At 43.9% G+C, this 21,719-nt stretch overlaps 1 protein-coding gene across 3 annotated transcripts in view; it reads left to right on the plus strand.

Moving 5' to 3' along the window:
* IRF6 (interferon regulatory factor 6) overlaps nucleotides 1-21,719 on the plus strand; it is a 73,180-nt gene that overhangs the window by 30,448 nt on the left and 21,013 nt on the right. For 2 of the 3 annotated variants that reach the window (XM_055234031.2, XM_063613604.1), the window contains exon 1: nucleotides 30-998. The exons of the other annotated variant lie outside the window; for it this stretch is intronic. Coding sequence is in view for 1 of the 2 variants with exons in the window: in XM_063613604.1 (XP_063469674.1) it covers nucleotides 981-998 (18 nt within the window). In the remaining variant the exon portion in view is untranslated. Of the gene's footprint in view, nucleotides 1-29; nucleotides 999-21,719 lie in introns of those variants that run through there. 3 annotated transcript variants of the gene reach the window in all.

Here is a 21,719-nt window from a genome sequence, read left to right on the forward strand (position 1 = left end):
TCCCGATTCTGCCCCCTACCGCAGCTCTTTGAAAGCACGGGCGTTGGTTCCCAGGTGTTCTCAGAGCCCTGGAACCTGGGCAGCTGGGCTTCCCGGGTTGCGTGAGTCGGGCCATGAGCTTTGTGCTTGTGTTTTGGTTATGGAAATCAGTCTGCGTAAATGTGTAGCAGCGGAGATAGTCGAATGCAGTGACTTTACAGTATACTGCAATAAAAATATAAACCAACATTTAAGGGTGCCTGAACATCTCGCTTCATCACCACAACAGTGTACGGGTAGGTCTTGTTAATAAGCCTGGTGTTGCAGATGAGGAAACTGGTGCTTAGAAAAGATAACACGCTAGCGGCCGGGCGCGGTGGCTCACGCCTGTAATCTCAACACTTTGCGAGGCCGAGACGGGCGGATCACCTGAGGTCAGGAGTTCGAGACCAGCATGGCCAAACATGGCGAAACCTCGTCTCTACTAAAAGTACAAAAAATAGCTGGGCGTGGTAGCGGGCGCCTGTGATCCCAGCTACTCAGGAGGTGAGGCAGGAGAATCGCTTGAACCCGGGACGTGGAGGTTGCAATGAGCCGAGATCATTCCACTGCACTCAAGCCTATTCCAGCCTGGGCGACAAGAGCGAGACTCCATCTCAAAAAAAAAAAGAAAGAAAGAAAAGATAACACGCTAGCAAGAGAAGAGAGAAAAACCTCAACTGATGCAACCGCATGCTTTTACCCATTAGGGTCTGCCGCCTGCGTGTGTTATATCAATCATGGGGCCCACAAGTCTGAGATTCCCACCCTCACCCTACTCTCGCGTTTTCTGAAAGTATTGGAAGAATCCCTGCAAACAAATCTGTTCCAGCATTCCTCATTTAACAACAGCAGAAACACATCTACAGAGGTAAAGTGACTACTGAAATCACCCCAGTCAATGCTAGAAAAGGCTGTGAAACCCAATCCAGTGTCTCATAACTGAACTCGGACAAAAGGGGATGGAAAAGCTTTTGAAGGTAAAGGAACCATCTTACATTTTGATCATGCTGGTAGTTACACCTTGTATACAATAAGAAAAGTTAAACTGTACAATTAAAGTGGGTGAATTTTAATGTATGTAAATAACACCTAAATAAACAGGAAAAAGGAAAAATATAAAAGTAGACTCAGTATTCTAGGGATTTGCAAAGTGTGCAGGGCTGCTTGAGACCACAGGATAAAGATGGTGAGACCCTTTTCCTAATAGTAACTTATGATACCACGTTCTATAGAAACGGAGTGCTTAAATCATAAGCCGCAGAATTCACTTGAATATTTAAGGTAAAACAGGAGCGTCCAAAATAAGAGAAATGAGAAGCAAAATAATAGCTCTGCTATTGGAGTGCTACTGTGGGAAATCTGGGTTTTCCCTGATGCTATGTCACACCATAGAAGTTGTAATAAAACTATTAGAATGTGATTCTTGTCAGTTCTAGTGACCATCTACTATTCTTAATTAGATTCGGAAGCTGGAGTGGGGAAGGGAGGACAGGGCCAGAGAATATAAGGAACACATGCAAACAGTGTGGGTGGTGCCCAGCAGCTGGGCCAGCCAAGGAACCCATAAATAGCCATTTGTCTTCTATGTAATTTCAAGATAAAAGGTACAGTCACTTAGGTCAACAAAAGCCTGTTTGCAAGATGTCATCATATATTTTAAGGTGCTGACCACAGTATAACTTGGCTATAACAATAAAGAGCCATCCTTTTTCCCCCTCCCAACATATCCCAAGTGCCCCAGTTTCCCTCCCCAGAGGCAGCCACTTTCTTGGTGTTCTTCCAGAGATCTTCTATGAAAGCTATATTCTCAAGCACTTGAGGTGACTCTTACTCTCCTGGTTTCCACACCCTTGTGGTCTTGTGTACAGGTCTAGACGGTTCTCAGGTTCAGGTAAAAATTTACCCTAGCCCCACCCAAGCAGTCTCATCATTGGCTCACAGGGTAATGGAAAAAGAAGCCCTTTTTGTCCTAAAAATATTTATATTATCCTTTGACAACATAAAAAGGGATCCTTTGTGAAAATTTAACCGAAGAGCCAAGAATATAAGCATTTCTCTCACCCCGCCCCCTCCGCCCCGTGAAAGTTCTCTTAGTAAAACCTGCACAAAGATGATGTATATGCCAACAAATGAAGGCCTTAGGAAAACTGTAATGAAGACAAAATTTGTTCTTCTTTCTTCTTCCCTCCCTCTGCCCTTGCGTTTCCCTCCTGCAAAGTTTTCTTTTACCTCTGCTCACAGCAACTCCGTATTTTCAGTGTTAAAGGCAGTCCAGGAAATAACCCTCTGTATCAGTTTACAGATAGCTGTTAATGAATTAACAAGTTACTTTCCTTGGGATATTTGCAATTTCCAGAAGATTCTCTATGATAATGATCTCAAGGAGTGGGAAAGGGATAGCTATCCCTTAGGACAAGAATATCAGAATGTTTTGGTATCAGTTAATAATTTAAAAGAAAAAGATGTTTTATATGGCACATTTTAAGTGTATGCAAAAGTAGACAAAATGGGAGAATGAACTCCCGTATACCTGTTGCTCAGCTTCAGCTACCAACTCAAGGCCATCTTGTCTCATTTATATGCCCAACCACTGCCCTGTCCCTACTCTGCATTATTTTTGAAGCAAATCCCAAACACCATATTATTTCATCTGTAAATATTTTAGTGTGCATTTCTAAAAGTTAAGGGTTTTTTTTTAATGTAGCCTCAGTGGCATTATTCAACCTAAAAAAACTGAAGATAACTATTTAATATAATCGTATATACTGCCAGTGTTCGCATTTTTGATTGTCTCATAAATGTTGTCTTTTAAAAATACTTTGTTGGTTTAACATGTTATGCTCTTCTCTATATTTCTTATGAATTGATTGTTGGATCTAGAAGTTTGATCAGACTTTGTTATACTCGGTATTTTATACTTCCATCAGAAGGCATATGATGTCTGTTTGCCTTTCTTTCTGTGATGTTACCAGACATTGATGCTCAATGTCTAAATTCATTAATTCATGAATATGTTATAATTCTATTTCAGGGAGTGATACTCTGATTCTGTCATTTATTCTTTACTTAGTTGCTGAATTCTTGTTGTGAAGACAAATTTCTACCTTAATTAAATTTTAGTTACCCAGTGGTACAGTTTATATAGGAAAGAATAAATGCTTGATTTTTTCCCTTCATTTGCCAATTTTCAACGTAAGAAGTTGATCACTAGATTTAATGGTGGCCAATTAAGTTTTGGTTTTTATTTTTAGTATCATTATGAATTCATGGAGTTGTACACATTGATATATTCTAATTGTTTGTAAATATTATGATATATATCATTTGGAAGTACTTGACATACAGCTAAAATGTTTAAAGACACAAGTCAGTCACTTTCTAATGCAAAATACAGAAAGTAAGCAGAGGTCTATCTGAGATTCTCAACAGAGCTACGGGGAACACTGCTTGAGGATACATCTCAGATGCTGGGGATGTTTGAGATTTAATTTTTTTTTGAACAAGGTCACATAGTTTCAAGATATGTTGAGAGGAAGCCATGTATAGCCAAAGGTATGACTCTCTAATGGTGAAAGTCAGACACCTCAGCTTCTGATTTGGGAAGATTCTAGGGAAGGAGTGTGTGTGTGTGTGTGTGTGTGTGTGTGTGTGTGTGTGTTTTCCTAGTAGCCTTAAATTAGACAGTTTCCTACATACAAGAGCAGCTCTTCTACAACATGTATACACGTTTGTCTATGTACAGACCCAAAGCAATCCAGCCTCTTCCCGAGACTGCTGGCAGAAATCAGTCTGTCACTACCCTTATAAAATTATGGAATTAGCTCACTTATTTGTTTAAAAAAATATTTACCTAACACTTAGGTGCCAGTTACTATGCTGGCAGCCAAAGCTAGGAGAAAGAATAAGATCATGCTAGTCTCCTCAGGGAGTTCACAGTCTTGTCTGGGTGTAGGTAAGTACACAGACAATTACAATACACTGTGCTGAATGCTGAAATGAACAATGCTGGATGCTAAGGAATCTGCAAGGACACATTTACCCAGGTGGGGGGATGCTGGTCTCAGGCTGAGCATGTGTCAGCCAGACACATTCATTGAACACTAGTATCGAACTCAAAATTGATCGAAATTATAGATATGAGGCTGTATGAGTTGTGTCTCCTGACCTCATCAACAGTATAAGTGCGTGTGTTCAAGACAGGATATGACGGATATAGGACAATAGGAAATTAGGAAGCTGTGTAGTCATCGGATTCCACAGCATTTATTGTATGTGGAGCAATAAGCTTCTAGGTGGAGCAGACTTGAGAAGTGAGATTATGTCTGCGAAGAGCAAAGCTTTGTGATGCACGCTACATAACATAAAAATACAAAATATGAGTACATATGGCCCCTGCCCTTTCCATTCATCTGTACCCGTAAGAAGCATCCACTGTGAAACTCAGAACCTGGAATATAGTGAACATTTATAAATATGTTTTATCAGGTGTATCAGGGATTGATTTACATTAAGTTTAGCTTAAAATGGAAAATATTTTATCATATTACTTTAGTTGAGAACAAGCCTTAAATGCTGTTAGAGGGCATCAAGTTTTGCATTGCTCCCTCTAGTGGGACGTTGGTATAACTACATACTATTTTTCGTTTGTTCCGGCAAGGGCTCAGCAGTTCATACATTGATTAGCAGTTACTGTGTTCCAGGAATGACACTGGGCATCAAGGATTTAAAAAGCTCAAACATCAGACTTTTCCCTTGAAGCTCTCAGAGTCTAATTGGGAGACAAAGCAATTAACAAAGAATGACATTGTCATGGGCTAAAAGATGTACAAAAGGGTTAAAGGAACCCAGAGGATAAAGAAACTCATTCTGCCGTGGAGAAGAGGGAAAAGTTTGTGGGGAGCTGCACAGAGGATGGGGCTGAGTCAGGGTTTCCTGGGGGAATAAATAGGAAGAGAGAATTCCAGGTAGAGGCAATAGCATGAACAAAAGCATAGAGACGTGTTTGGATAACTGCAAGTGGTCCACGTCACTGAGGTGGACGGGCAGGAGCGGAGGGGTGAGAGAGCAGGCAGGTGAGGAGCCAGTCCATGAAAGGCCTTGGATGCCTTGCAGAGAAGTTGACATCCAATCCCATAAAAGGTGAGGAGCTGATAAGGGATTTCAAGCAAGGAAGTTATGTGATCAGATTTGGAGTTTAGAGAAATCACAAGGATGTCTGGTGTGGGTGTCAAGGCTATTAAATCTTCCTTTCTGATGCCTTACCTGAGCAATTAGTTTGCTTTGGATGCTGCCCACCACGACTTTGGAGACTTTTTCAGCTGGGCGCTGTGGCTCATGCCTGTAATCCCAGCACTTTGGAAGGCCAAGGTGGGTGGATTAATTGAGATCCGGAGTTCAAGACCAGCCTGGCCAACATGGTGAAACCCCATCTCTACTAAAAATACAAAAATTAGCCAGGTGTGGTGGCATGCGCCTGTAATCCGAGCTACTTGGGAGGCTGAGGCACGAAAATCGCTTGAACCTGGGAGGTGGAGGTTGCAGTGAGCCAAGATTGTGCCACTGCATTCCAGCCGGGGCGACTTTGAAGACTTTTTCATATGTTTACCAAGTGCTTCCTCCTACTTCTCAACGTTTATTGAAACCAGGATCTCAAGTCTCTCCTGGTATAATTATCATATTTTGAGACTGTAATGAGTTCAGTTTACCAGAAACATCCATGAAATCCACACTATCCATGCTGGTCACTATGTGAATATAGTTGTAATATGATGGAATCACATGGGTGAACCCAAGGGTCCAGCTCTCCACAGCTCTTAACTTCTTATGTTCTCCCTTTATCCCTGTGGGCTCAGAAACACTGCATCCATCTGCCCAACAAGTGCCCAGATAATTCTTATTTTTTATTTATTTATTTTTTTGAAACAGGGTCTCACTCTGTTGCCCAGGCTGGAGTGCAGTCATGTGATCATGGCTCACTGCAGCCTCTGCCTCTCTGGTTCCAATGCTTTTCCCATCCCAGCCTCCCGAGTAGCTGGGATTACAGGCGTGCACCACCACACCTGGCTAATTTTTTTTTATTTGTATTTTTAGTAGAGATGGATTTCGCCATGTTGGCCAGGTTGGTCTCGAACTCCTAACCTCAAGTGATCCACCCACCTTGGTCTCCCAAAGTGCTGGGATTACAGGCATGAGCCACCATACCCAGCCAGTGTCCAGATAATTCAATTCACATATTAAGCTATAGATAGATTCCCCTTAGACATCTAAGTGGAAAGGTCCAGGTATGTGGCACGTCTGGAGTTCAGGAGGGAGGTCCAGGCTGCCAAGATGACCAAGCATATCTGAGAGTGGTCAGTGTATGATTGGGACTGAATGAGATTACTTAGTATAAATACAGAGAAGAAGCCTGAAAACTGAGCCCTGGGGTAGCTGCGAATTTAAGACACAGGACAGATGAAGAAGAACCAGCAAGGTGACTAAGGCGGAGCAGCCACTGGGGGAAGAGGAAAGCTGGTGTTGTCTCCCATTTATGGACTGATCCTTCTCAGGAAAGGCAGGTTTACAAAAGAGTTAAGACTGAGGATGCTGGATTCACATCGATCTGGATTCAAATCCCAGTGATGCATTAGGTGCTAAATGACTTTTACACCTCATACAGGGGACTGGGTGCAGTACAGAACCTGGGGAGTGTTTGTTTGCTGAGTAATCATTGATTCTGTACCACTGCACTCCGGGGATATATTAAGCGCCAAGGGAATTTATGTGAAAGAATAAAACAAAGTCTCTGGCCTCAGGGAGCTCACAGTCCAGAGAAAGGGAGCAGTCATAGAAGCCACTGATTCTCCACAACATCACAGTGTGATAAATTCTCTCATGAAAGTGTGAGCCATCACTGAGGGAACAGAGAGGAGGGAGTGATTAATCCAGCCTAAGGTGGCCTGACTTACATGTGATGCATTTTTTTTTTCTTTTTCGCCTGTTATGTGCCATTTTGCCCAAGAAAATCATGACTCTTCTGAGCACCATTGATTAATTTATGTGATGACTTACAAGAATTTGTTTATTTTTGTAGGGGGAGAAATAAGGATAAAAAATCCCCAGGGTACAGATTGTGGTCCTGCTTTTTAAAAAATTAAGTTAGGAACTACACTCTTGAATGAAACTGAGTCTATAATTGCCTATTAGCCCAAATCAATGTTCTCTCCCTTTTGGCTGTTACTTTGTAACTTGGACATCCCAGCCTTAACCCCTGAGACTATTACATCTGGTGTGGTAGGCTTCAGCGATTTTAATGTTTTATTTGGGCAGTTATTTACCTTCCATTTTGGGGGCAGCTTTTCTTCTTTAGATAGTGAAGCCCCTAAAACACCAGCTTTTCTCATATTTACTTTAACAACCATATCCACTTCTCATGAACAAGATTTTCTATCATTTTCTTGTACATTTTTGTTTCTTCTTACTTTCTTCGTTATGCATTCATTCTGGCTAGAACTAAAATTTTTAGAAATAAAATTTATAACTAAAAATGTTCTTTCAGCTGGATGCAGTGGCTCACGCCTGTAATCCCAGCACTTTGGGAGGCTGAGGCAGGCAGATCACTTAAGATCAGGAGTTCAAGACCAACCTGGCCAATGCGGCAAAACCCTGTCTCTACTAAAAATACAAAAATTAGCCAAGTGTGGTGATGTTTGCCTGTAATCCCAATCCCAGCTACTCAGGAGGCTGAGGCAGGAGAATCACTTGAACCCAGGGGGCGGAAGTTGCAGTGAGCCACGGTCACACCACTGCACTCCAGCCTGGGCAACAGAGTGAGACTCCACCTCAAAAAAAAAAAAAAAAAAGTCCTTTCATGAGTTTATTATAAATTCTTGCACTGGAAATTCCACAAAGGCAGATTGCAAAACTGGTTGTAATTCAGTGTTGAGTGCAGTGGAATAGTACTACTCTTATTCTGCTAACTAAGCTCCTCTAGCTCTGTTTGAAGACACACTAGGGATTTGGGAGCCAGATAAATGTTTGGAAAATTTTGTTCTCCAGCCCTAAAGTAACTGTAACTGTAATTCCTTTGATGGCTAAAGTAGATGACGGTGAATATATTTGGGACAGGACAGGTTCTAGTGCAAAGAGAGATGAGGGCAGCCTGGGCTAGGTCTGGACATTGTCTGCTGGAATACAAAGAGAAATTTTTTTCTCAACCACACAGGAATATACCCTCGAACCCATGTTGGCTCTTCAAGAAACAAAAACACTTTAAAAATCATTAAAGGAAAGGAAATCCTGAGAATTCTGTATTCCTGATTTAAAAAATGAAGACACTAGACTTTTTTCCCAAGAAAAGATAGTTAAGATTTATTTCCTAAGTAGGATATGCTATTTGAAGAATAATCATTCTTAAAAGTTGTCCCTGTGTTTCAGTCTTTAATGAAAAGGACTGAGTATCTTTTAATATGGTATTCTCAGTGAGGCTGAGCTTCTACAGGGTTAGATTAGCAGGAAGTCCATTCCTTCCCCTGGTTTGACCAAGTCTCTCAAAAATGCTAACCCAGTCCAAAGGGTAATCAGTCCTGATTACCCTCATCTTGAGTAGTTGCTGTTGAAATCTGGTTGTGTTTCAGGGGGCAAAAGCAGACATTCTCCCCCATTCTCCCCTTTCTTCTTTCCCGGCTCCCTGCAACTTGTGATACTCTGCTTCATGTCTGCCATGCCAGGACTAGCTGTCAATGGCACAGCTCTTTAGGGTCCAAACTCTTCAGTTCACAAGTGCTAGCCATTTCCCTAGCAGTCCCATAGGGTCAGGTGAATGGGTTGGAAGGAGGTGTCAGTGTCAGCTGCATGCTGTTTCTAGAACCAGCTCCCCCTCTGATGGGTTCTAGGCCCTTCGTCACCCGTCCAGAGTCTCCTCTCTCGTGGTGAAGCTATTTCAGAGGGCTTTTCACCACTGTCTGTCATTGAGCCTCTGTCAGAGAATCCCTAGTTCATCTGACATGTTCTGGTAACCCTGAATCTCAAAGAGGCCAGGTCAGTTATGCTCAATTTGGGCTATGATTATTGTTATTGAGCACTATTTGCTGTCTAAGCCTTAGTTCCTATTAAGTTAAACTTAATGAAAGAGAAACTGGGTGGGGAAGAGCTGGCTCTGCTGCTCCCAGATGGTGTGCGTGCGTGTGGATGCATGGGTGTGTGTGTGTGTGTATATATTGTGGGGAGAGGAGCAAACTTTAAAGACCAAGCCCTCAGAGTGCTTTCCTCTGCACTCTAGGGCTCTTCCCTCTCATGATTTTCCAAGAGAATCTAAAGCACAACCAACATAAAGGTATTAAAAAATAGATTCTGAGTGACAGATAAATTTTATAGCCTCTTGCTAACTTGCCATGATCATAGTCTAGAATTTTTTTTTTTTTTTGAGAGAGTCTCACTGTGTTGCCCAGGCTGGAGTGTGGTGGCACAATCTTGGCTCACTTCAATCTCTGCTTCCCGAGTTCAAGCAATTCTCCTGCCTCAGCCTCCCGAGTAGCTGGGATTACAGGCGCCTGACACTGTGTCTAGCTAATTGTTGTATCTTTAGTAGAGACAGGGTTTCACCATGTTGGTCAGGCTGCTCTCGAACTCCTGACCTCAAGTGATCCACCTGCCTCAGCCTCCCAAAGTGCTGGGATTACAGGCATAAGCCACCATGCCTGGCCCATTTTGACAATCACAACAGGCTAAATTCTAATCACATTGTAGGTATGCCAGGAAACCCCAGAGCTGTCTGGTAAGAGCCCTGGAAACCCAGAAAGAGACAGAGATGCTTCTTTGGCCTATCAGGAATAGATTAATTTGGCCCAACCCAATTAGTAACACAGCATCTTCTCTATCCTGGGCCACTTGGGAATGAAATGCTGGGGCTCTTTCTGTGGAAGAGTTTATCATCTCCTTGGGGAATGCAGAAGGATGCACTCCTAGAAATAATTAAGACAACAGACTCTGTGCAGGGCTTCTGGACATGAACTTTCATACCCTGGTTATCATTGCATGACCAAGCTGCTTTAGCAGAGTGATGCTTACGTGTGTTCTTTGCCTGGTCACTCTGCACAGCCACAACCTGACTCTTGGAATCAAGGAAGCATTTGCTTCTCGTGGTCAGGGCATGTGGGGTGAGAGGTGAGACCACAGCAGCGGACATCCTTTCTGTCTGGGTGCAGAGCTAAGGTTGAAATGGTAAAGCTTCGGGATTTACCATTCACCAGGTGTTTTCAACCCAGGAAAGCAGACACAAACAGGAGAGATGGGGTCCTGTGTCTGGAGATCTGGGTGCCCTGTTTTGATGAAGAATCACCTGAAAAGGTGAAACAAGGCCGGGCGTGGTGGCTCACGCTTGTAATCCCAGCACTTTGGGAGGCCGAGGCGGGCGGATCACGAGGTCAGGAGATCGAGACCACGGTGAAACCCCGTCTCTACTAAAAATACAAAAAAATTAGCCGGGCGTGGTGGCGGGCGCCTGTAGTCCCAGCTACTCGGAGAGGCTGAGGCAGGAGAATGGTGTGAACCCGGGAGGCGGAGCTTGCAGTGAGCCGAGATTGCGCCACTGTACTCCAGCCTGGGCGACAGAGCGAGACTCCGTCTCAAAAAAAAAAAAAAAAAAAAGGTGAAACAAACAAAAAATATGAAACAACCTCTATATCTAAGTCAGAATGGGGTGGGAACAGGGACTGGGGCTAGGGTTGGGTTAGAAGTGGTGTCCATCTCCTGGGAGAGTGTGGTGGGGATTTCATACAAGAAGGGAAGTCCCCCAGTTTCCTATGGGAGTATGAGACAGATTGCTTTTAATTATGTTAATTACAACAACAGAGCACTCCACTTCTCAGGAGAGATTTTCATCTTCAAAGGGCCTCCAGGATGGAGCATTAACAGTTGTCATGAAAGTCTCTGGAGTTTGAGAACTGAAGTCAAAGGAGCCCTAGCTATTTGGGTTGGGGCCCATGTGTGCCCCGAAAAGCCAATGTCTAAGGGGATTCTCTAGCTTCAAGGTTAGGAGCAGGTCAAGGCAGGGGTATATGTCCGGGAATTAGTCCTACCTCACTGAAATCAGAGAGACAAAGGAATGGCGTGCCAGCCTCAGTCCAGTTCCCTTAAGCCCAGACTCCCTTTATTGGGATTGCCAGTAAAATCAAGGATCCCCAGTTAAATGTGAATTTCAGATAAACAACAAATAATTGTTTAGTGTATTCATGTATTCATTGTTTATCTGAAATTCACATTTAACTGGGCATCTTGTATTTTTATTTGCTAAATCTGGCCACCCTATCCTATACACTTTTCTCCGCCAATACACACACACACACACACCCCTCTCTCTCACACGCACGCACACACACATACACACACACACATCTCTCACACGCACGCACACACACACACATACACACATCTCTCACACGCACGCACACACACACACATCTCTCACTCACACACACGCACACACACACACACACAATGAGAGGCCCAGCTTCCTACCTGACAGACTCCTACCTGAGAGGTCAGCAAGCCTAGGCGTGTTCCCCTGGGGCAGGGGAACAGAACTCTCTAGACCTGCCCAGGCCCAGCCTCTTTCCCTCCTGCATGTGGGAATGTGAGAAAACTCCTCTCAGTTCTCTAGGGAGAGGATCTCCAGGGCTGGGCAGCTGGACATATAGTGCATCCTTCCAAACACCTTTATTTACCTTGGAATTTGAGGATGAAGCAGCCTGAGGAATGGATTCTCTAAAGCTTCCTGATCCTTCCCTCCCATCCTTCCTCCTCCACGTGCTTAGCTTACCTCCACTTCATAGCTTTTGTGGCTTAAGGGGGAAACCTGTGGCCACCCACCCCCATAGCCCCACACTGCTGGCATGGAAATTCCTCTGTGACAAAAAACAGAGAGAAAAGGTCACTGGGCTGAGATGAGCTTCCTGCCTAGGCAGTGGAATCCAGGCTGCCAGGACGAGTCTGGGCCTGAACTAGAAATGCTGCCGGTTTCCCGGGCTGGGTGGGGAAGAGAGGACAAGCTGGCACTTGCCACAGCACAGAATAGTACCTGGGAGGTTGCGATGCGTGCTCTGAGCCTGAACGAAACTCTCGGGGCCTCCAGACATTGACACAGGTAGAGAGGTTCCCAGGCCCCAAGGCTCCAGATTCAGCCCCTGGGCTCAATCAAGGTCAAGGATAGAGCATGCTGCCTTCTTCCCACCCCCAGGACAGGCAGATGGTCACACATGTTCACATCCTGGGATATTACTTCAGGCCTCTGGGTAAGATTAACATTCCAAAGCTCCAATCCTCAGGTTCCCCTTCATGACCTAATGGAAAGGGCATGGAGTAAGACAGATGGGGCAGAATCAACTTCCTGCTCACCATTTACCAGCTTTGAGACCTTGGATAAAACTCTTAAAAATTAAATTTAAAAAAAATCCCCTGATGAACCAAGCTGAGTAGCTGGCAAAGCTGTGCAGGGGATTTCCAAACAGAGAGGGGCAGAATACACAGCCACAACTTTTCCTTCAAAGTGCAAGATTCTGGAACAATTCCAGAAAAGCTAACATAGGTAAATTACTCTTAGATTTGTATTGGGGAACAAGAACAATAACAACATTCCCCCTGTGAATTGCCATAGTTGGTAAAACATGCTACTGTTTCCTTCCCTCCTTCTCCTTTCTTAATAAATCAGAAGCGCATGAATTAAGTATAATACACTCAGCTCATGGGCACCATTTAAATCATTACCTGGCAGTTATGAAGAATGTGGAACAGTGAAGTTCTTTATTAAATGTTTATTGAGTAACTGGCTAACTAGAGGAAGAGAGAAAGGAAGGGAGGAAGAAAGGAAGTATCTATTTTATTTCAACTGAGTAGGACTTAGTAGAAATTATGACTCTTATTTTACTTTTAAAAACATTTATTTATTTATTTACTTTGGCCATTTCCACTCAAAGGACTGAGTCTTATTTTAGAAGCCTCCAGTGCTGGTATTATATTTCCTCAAATACCCCTTTGCTAGGTCTACTGTTTCCTTACCACCTTCCATTTCTATTCTGCAGCAGCTGTGCCCAGCTCTTCTCATAGTGTTTTGTAAATAGTGAACTAGAGCAGACAAGAGCTTTGAAGCTTCCTAGCTACCCCAGGGAATTAAGCTGGCAAGGCACCTGACCAGCGTAGGCTTGGTGGGTCCTTCTTTGGATTCGAAAGGCCCAGGAGAAACTGCTACTGCTAGCAGCAGCTCAACAGTATGCAGATGTAATTGTGCTGGGGAGGGACAGGTGGTGTGTAGGCAGCCTTGTCTCTGATTCTTGGGCTTGAACAAAATAAGAGGGGTAAAACAGTCTCAGGGGATCAAAAGTTTCCCAGGGGCTTTAAAACCGGGTGGAGTCATGCACAGGACATTGGTAACATGTGGGAACAGCCCTGGGATAGGGGGCAATAGAAGGGTCTGATGAAGCACTCTTCCTACTCTTTTTCTATGTCTCTTGCAAATCCACTTGCCTATTTCGAAGTTCAGGGATTTGGACTTGAACTTGAGCTTGGCCACTTCTCATGTGATCCTGGGGATTATCCTTTATGGGCCTTAGTTCCCTCAAGAAATAAAATAGAAATGCTATTCACTAACCCACACACATGCATTTAGCAAAGGTATGTTGAACACCTACTGTGTGAGAGGCCCTGAGAACACAGTAGCACACAAGACAGACAAAGCCTCTGTCCTCTTGGAGCTTATTCATACTCCAGGAAAGAAGCCCCCAAATGGCAGCTCCTGTGGGATGTTTTATATGGCTCATGTAATTAAAAGTTAAAAAATGCAAGTGTATAAAAAATTAGTAGATTTTACATAAAAATCTAGATTTCCCAGTGGCAACATTGGGCCTGTATTTCTGTCTGGCAGCCGTCAGCCAGAGCTTAGTGGCTGCTTCTTTTAGAAAGAAAGCACGCTTTCCAGATAGCCACAGTCCTCACCATTTCTAGACACTCTTACCTTGCCCAACCTAAACAATATTTTTTGTTTTTTTACCCAAAACTTTTCAATGCCCCTCACTGTAAAGAGGAGAAAGTCCAACTCTTTCATGTCACATTCAAGGCCTTCCTTCCAGTTCTGTTTCCTGCCTAATTCATCCCTGCAAATGCTACACTGCAGCAAATTGCAGTTTCCTGACTATCCCATGAGGTACTGCTGAACTATTATAATATTATTCTCTTTGCCTGAAATGGTTTTTTTTGCTTCTCCTTTTCTATCTAGAAAATGGTTACTGAACTTTAAGGATCATCTTAAACATTCCCCTCTCCTTTTGTGAAGACTTCTGCTGAGAAAATACTCAGAGGGTCATGTGAAGACCCTCAAAGATGGAAATGGTCCACTTGAGACCAAAGGGCCCATCAATGGCTCTACATCCTATGTTTGATTGGGCACGGGGCCCTCCAGCTGGTCACAACTTGTAAAAAGCCTCAGCTTTCTCAATAAATGGGGACAAAATATGAACATTAAAAAAGATGTCTGTAAATGAACTTAGTCATGAAAAGTGTTTGAATGGTCATTAATGCTTATTAAGCAGTAGCTATTATTCCAGCTGTTGTTATTAATATTCCAAATGGAGGCAACTTCATTAAAGATGGTAGATCAGCAGGTGCAAAGCATATTCAAGGAAGACAAATGTATTATGGTTGAAGGGTAGCAAAATGGTAGAAGATATGGTTGGAAAAGTAGGCTAGGGCCAGAGAGGGGCCTTCTAACTGGTCTCTCTCTGCCTGACCTTTTTCTGCCTTCTAGCTTAAGCACAGCAGCCAGACTAATTGTGCAAAACAAGTTACCTACGTCACTCCTCTGCTCAAAAGCCTCCAGTGGCTCCCGCTCACTCTCAGAGTAAAAGTTGTTACCTCTCAGATCTCATATGCCCCGCCTCCAACTCTCCCCTTGCCCCAGCCACACTGGCCTCCCTGCTGGTCCTTTAGTGGGGCAAGTATATTCCTGCCCTGGGGCTTTTTACTTGCCGGGCCCTCTTTCTGGAATAATCTTCCCTCTGATACCCACTTGACTCCATCACATTCTTAGTGCTCTACTCAAATGTCATCTTCTCCCTGGTTAGTCCATGTAAAATTTGGATCCACTCCAACCCCTCCTAATCTTTTTCAGTTGCCCCGTTGTCCTTCTTAGAACTTGCCATGGACTTACATACTTTACTTGTTTATTGCCTGTCTCTCCAGCTAGAACATAAGTACCATGAGGGCAGAAATGTTTGTCTGTCTTGCTCACTGCTGTGTCCCCAGCACCTAGAACAGAAATTTGGCACACAGTAGATAAAAAATAAGCGTTTGTTGGATGAGGGAATAAGGTTTCTTGATTCAGTAAGCACTAGGAAATCACAGAATGTTTTTGAGCAGGACAGTGATGGGGCTGGAGCTCACAGAGGGCTGTAGAATAGATTGGAGTGGGGCTGAAACCTGGGAGTTGGGAGGTAGTCACTATAGCAGAAGGGCACATATGTGAAAGTTTAAACAGAAGGCTTTCATAGGAACAGGAGACAATATACTTCAAAAGGGTGGGGATTTTTCTGGTGTATAGTGCTCAATAAAGATTTACTGAAGGGTGAATGAAGGAATGATGTTTGTGTCTCATGTCAGGTAGACCCAGGGCCCTGGTCTTGGTCCATCTTAGAAAAACCAAAATCCTATTTGCTCCTGACTTTGGGGCTCTCCCAGTCAGGGGTTACATGAGATTGTTATTGAAAATCTCTTATTTATATATACATCTCCCCTTTCTTCTTTGACTGAGCTAACCCTCTGTAGCATCTAGCCACTTCTTAGCCCAAGCTTAGCTTGGACAAAGCTGAGATTCAAGCTGTAGAAATTGAGGTGGGGTTTGGGCTGTCAGTGTCTGGGGCAGGGACCAGATAGAATCACCTTTTTGAATGTTATGCGACTGGAATTTTAGGCAATGTGGAGAAATTAGTGTGGCAGATAGTCCTTAGGCCTTCCCTGGCCAGTCCAGAGCCACTCAAGAGAGTGGAACTCCCCATGGAAGCCATCTTTACCTTTTTCCACAGAAGGCCAGGGTAATTGGATAGGAGGCCAGTATAGGTTGAGGCTGAGCATGTGGACTCCATGAAGAGAACATTCTGACAGTGGAGGGGTGAAGGGTGGGGCTGCTACTTGGTCAAAGAACTTCTTGTTTCTACCCTGTCTTCCCTGTCCCTTAGCCATATCTCCTCAAGAGAATTCTTCACTAGGCTCTGAGAGTCACACTTGGGCCTTGCTCTTAATCCAATCAGCAGAGAAGAGATGCTTTGCATCCTCGCTGTCCCAAGAACAAATACACAGTAACACATTATTGAATTCTGCAGGTTTTCATTAAGTGAATACCAGGTGCCCTGAACTGTGCCCCATCCTTGCCTAAAGATGGGGAGGGGGATGCAGCAATAGAGAAGAATGACATTTTCTAAGACGTGGTATTGTTTTATTTATTTCATTGAATCCTATTGTCAATCCCATGAAATAGGCAGCATTCTCATTTAGGAGGTGAGTAAACTGAGGCTCAGACTGCCCGGACAGTTAGGAAATGAGAGACTGGAAACTGGAGACAAATTTTGACTCATTCCAAAGCACAGTTAGTTTTTCTGATGCGGCTCTGCTGTCATGGAGTGCCAGAGAATGGTCTGACACCCAGGTCTTCTGCCTCCCCAAGTGCTCTTTCTTCTTTCTTGAAAAAAAGTAATGATAATATTTTCGTTAAATAGTATATAAATCTGCTTTAAGATTTAATCAAATAGGACTGAAAGCTTTATAACCAAAGCATCAGCCCCCACCCTTGTCCTATTTTTGTTGAAATAATATTTTGTCTCCTGTTATTTTTGTTGAGCTCTCTCATCCATTCTTATCTTGACTCTCATGCTTTTTGTCATCTCTTAACCTTACAGATTAATATGTTTTAAAAAATTCCTTCACTGTCATTGGTCACCTGAGATGATCTGGGGTGGCGAGGAGTGGGAGAAGAGAAAAGCACATTTGGTTAATCACTCATACTGAACAGGAGTCCAGCTTCTGGCCACACTGCTCCCTGAAGGTTCTGTATTCCTGGAGTCCTCATTTTCTGAAATCGACACATTGTCCAGTGCTCTGTAGCTCAAACTGAGCCTAACACTCTGCTAGTTCCTGTCTAGCCTGCACCTTTCTGCCCTTAGGGCTTGACTGAAGCCTGGAGAGAATTATCTACACAAAGGAAACAAAGAGTAGATAACAGCAGTGATGGTCGCTTCATCTGCACAGCACTCCACCTGTTTCAGAGAGTGTTCATATCCACTATCTCATTTCAAAGCAGCATAGAATCACAGGATAGGTTGTTTGGTGCTGACCATGAAGCCAAAATCCGGCCACCGTTTTGTCTCAATGGGGAAGCAGCTTTGAATCAGAACTCTGAACTCTTACATTCATGGTGGTTGTAGTTTCTTCAGATCTTTTGTCTGCAGAGCCAACGAGAAAGCTCTCCATGCTGGGGAAGATGGGAAGTGGACCCTCAAGATTTGGAATGAATGGGCAGAAGAATGAAGGGAGAGCCCCAAGGGGGAGCTTACTTCCAAATAATTTCCTGGGCTTTGTTTTTCCTCCTTCGCCTCCCATAGAGATCCAAGTCTGGAATAAAAAAAGCTGCTTCTTTGAGAACACTTTCCAGTGCTCAGCTTGCTTCAAGGATAAAAAGGGTCTTCTAACTATGGAAAGACTCAGAGGATGTTCCGAACACTTTGGTGGAGAATTCTTCTAGAGTCCAAAGCCAAAGTCTGTGCCACTGCTTGGATTGGAAAGTGAGATTCTTTTATGCTTCCTGCCATCTTGGTGATTCTAGAATTTGGAGTCCATTATAGAGAGCAACAACCAATGTGCATTCAGTTTAGGCTGTGGCTTAGGCAATGTGTTAGGATCATCTGTAGCCCTGATGCTTTAAGATACTTGGATGGAGACAGAGATAAACCAGGGCCAAGAGAAGAGTGAGGGTAGACCTGATGGGCTCCAGAATGCCTTCCAGAAGGGAGGTTGGAGTCTGATTTTCTTTGAAAGCACAGAATTGGATTGTTTAGTGCAATGTCCCTACCTGACTCTTTAGCAACCCCACCAAAGGTGCACGGCTTCTTTGCTATCACTGACTCCAGTAACACTAAACTCTCCACTGTACGGAGCCTATGGGAGGAGTCCCAGTTGCCATGCCCTCTGCTCTGCCAAGAAGAGAGCGGGATTTGGGTTCATGGTTTTATGGTCACATGTCTGATATTGTAGAGTTTAAAGTCTTTGGGTGGAAAAAGAAACTCTTTCCTACCAAATGAGAGGTGACTGGGAACAGGAGAGGGGAATTCCCTCATTCCCTGTGGCTGTGAATCAGGGCCCCTGTGCTGAAATGTACGTCCCACTACCTGAAACTCAGACTCACTAGTGAGTCAGCCATGCCGCACCTGATTATCAACGGAGGGCGAAATGATGGGAGCATTGCAGGCCCAGGGCACGTTGGGAATGACTGAATCCTGAAGAGGCTTTTTTGAGAATACAGAAGAACTGATTCCTCAAGAGCCTGTGGAAAGACTCACAAGATGTTCTTATTCCCTAGATCAAGCAGATGAGGTGTGTATCAGAATAGAAGACATCAGGGTGGCCTATTGCCAGGCCTTGTTGCCTGCAGAGCCAGGGAGTTCCTCCTGATCTCTACCTTAATTCCACCTGCTTTACCCCCTTTCATTAATTCTTCAGTTAGGGACTTGGTTTTGTTTATGGCAATATCAACAATATCAACGGTACCTAGATCCAGGGGTGATTTTTTTTTTTTTTTTTTTTTTTGAGATGGAGTTTCTCTCTTGTTGCTCAGGTTGGAGTGCAATTGTGCAATCTCAGCTCACCACAACCTCCGCTTCCTGGGTTCAGGCAGTCCTCCTGCCTCAGCCTCCCGAGTAGCTGGGATTACAGGCATGCGCCACCAAGCCTGGCTAATTTTGTAGTTTTAGTAGAGTCAGGGTTTCTCCATGTTGGTCAGGCTGGTCTCCAGCTCCAGACCTCAGGTGATCTGCCTGCCTCAGCCTCCTGAAAGTACTGGGATTACAGGTGTGAGCGACTGCACCTGGTGATTTTTTTTTTTTTAATAGTTAACAGCCAGTGCAGAACAGGTCAGAATAGACTCTGGCTGGGGAGCTGAGCAGGGTCCAAGTGGATAGAGCCCTAGGTTTGTGTTCTAGTCTTGGTTTGTGGCTAATATGCCATGTGACCTTGAGTAAATCACTTGACCTCGCTGGGCCGCAGTTTTCTCATCTATGAAAAGGGAGAATTTAGACTAGAAGTTGCAATCAGATGCCTACAGGGTCAGGCAATTAAAGTAAATGAGTGAGCTCAATAGAGTGAGTTTGTACTGGCTGTAACATGTAAAATCCCTCTAAATAGGCAACTGTTGCCAGGTAGAACTGCTGGTAGAGCATCCAGGGCACTTGACTCTTTAAGAGATGCTGAGAATCTGGATGTTTATGTGAGATCTCCTGATATTTAAAATACTGTGTGAGTAAAAACTGGCTAAGTCAGTTTTAGTCTTGATCTAGATAATCCGGAAGGACCCTCCTAGCTTGAGTTTTCTGATTCCAAAATATATGTCTTCTAAAGAAGGTCCTTAAGACATCCCCTTAGTCATGGGAATTTCAGCTGGTGCAAAAGTGAGTGCCTATATGTGGGCTCATACTTGTATGCCATTGGGGTTTTGACTCCCCTCAAATGACACTTTCCCAATGGCCTTACCCCTCATCCCTCTCATACACCTGCAGTGGAGCTTGTTTGGTCCCCAGAACCCAGCCCTGCGCCAGATGGAAGATGCTGTTTGTCTAGTGAGCTCATCAGTAGTAAACAGCTAGCTGTGCTGATGAGCTTGCCCTTCCCCCAGTGAAGGGAAGAGTGGCCACAGGGCAGTGGTTGAGACAGAGGCTGGCTGAGTCAGGCCTTGGGGCCTTGCTGCCTTCCCAGGCCTTTGCTGGCTACATTCCAAAGCTAAATTGGGACTTGGAATCATGCCTACATTATTATCAATCTGGGGCTCTTCAACACACTTGTATGAGTATGCTAGGGCTACCATAACAATGTACCTCAGAGTGGGTGGCTTGAACAACAGAAATTTTTTGTTTCATTGTTCTGGAGTTTAAAAGTCCAAAATCAAGGGTCTGAGGGATGTGAAAAAAAAAGCTCTATTCCAGGTATCTCTCCTTGGGTTGCAGCTAGCTGTCTTCTCTTTGTGTCTCTTCATATCACCTTCCCTCTGTGGGTATCTCCCTCTGTGTCCAGATCTCCTCCTTTTATAAGGACACCATTCATATTGGATTCAGGCTCACCCTAATAACCACATTTTAACTTAATTACCTCAATAAGGATCCTGTCTCCCAATAAGGTCACATTCTGACATCTGGCTGTGGTTGCGGTAGGGGTGGTCAGGACTTCAAAATACAATTTTTTTTGTATGTGGGTGACAGTTCAACTTATTGTACCACTCCTCCACAGTTTCTCACTCATTACTTTAAACACCAAAACCTAAGTGACCTGCTCATGCCCCATTTCACCTACGACAGCTCAGTGGTTGAGGGTGGGGGATTTTTAAAAGTCTCATTTACTGTTGCACAGCCTCCTGCAAACCTGTCCTCTAGATAGATGAGGAAGGTGAGGGAAATCTCATCAAGCACCTGTTAGGGTACATGCAGGACTTGAATTTCAGGTAATAACAAGGAATGCCTTCTTGTTCTCTGATGCACTGTCTATATGGTACTTTTAATCTTTATGCCAATAATAATTGCAAGTACATATAAAGCACTTGATAAGTGCTAAATACTGTTGCAAGCAGTTTACATGTAGTTATTGAATTCCCACAATTCCCCTGAGGTAGTTACTATTACTAACCTCTTTCTACAGATAAGACACCAGGGCCTAAAAAGCTTAAGAAACTTTCCCAAGTCTGTAGTAACTGATGGAGTTGGGGTCTAAACCCCAATAGTTGGCTCCAGAGGCTATGCTTTTAATCATTACACGATAGTGATCAGAGGAAGCAGGAACTCCAGTCTGGGCAACATAGTGAGACCCTGTCTCTGAAAAAAAAAAAAAAAAAAGAAAAAAAAATTAGCCAGGCATGGTGGTCCATGCCTGTATTTCCAGTTACTTGGGAGGGTGAGGTGGGAGAATCACTTGAGCCCAGAAGGTTGAGCTATGATTGTGCCACTGCATTCTAGCCTGGATGACAGAGCCAGACCCCTGCCTAAAAAAAAAAAAAAAAAAAAATTGAACTGGGTGCCAGTGCCTGTAATCCCAGCACTTTGTGAGGCTGAGGCGGATCCATTGAGCCCAGGTGTTGGAGACCAGCCTATGTAACTTAATAGCAAGACCCCATCTCAAAAAAAAAAAAAAAAAAAAAAAAAAGAAAAAAGAAAAAGAGAAAAAAGCAAACAATAACAAAAAAGGCAGGAATTATTATTCTCATTGAAGAGATGAGGAAACTGAAACCAAGAAGCTAAGTAACTTACCCAGGGTCACACGGGTAAGAGGCAGAGTAAAGGTAGAATTCTAGTCCTGGAAGCCTATGGCTTCCCCCAGACAGGACCAAGTGTCCTGGTTCTCTTCTTCATGTACAACTCCACTACACAGGCCCACGAGTAGTAGGGCCAACCCAGAATCTCAAAGCCCTTATTTGTGCTTAACTGTCT

This window comes from Symphalangus syndactylus, chromosome 19 (genome assembly GCF_028878055.3).
Source record: "Symphalangus syndactylus isolate Jambi chromosome 19, NHGRI_mSymSyn1-v2.1_pri, whole genome shotgun sequence".
NCBI classification, from domain to species: domain Eukaryota; kingdom Metazoa; phylum Chordata; class Mammalia; order Primates; family Hylobatidae; genus Symphalangus; species Symphalangus syndactylus.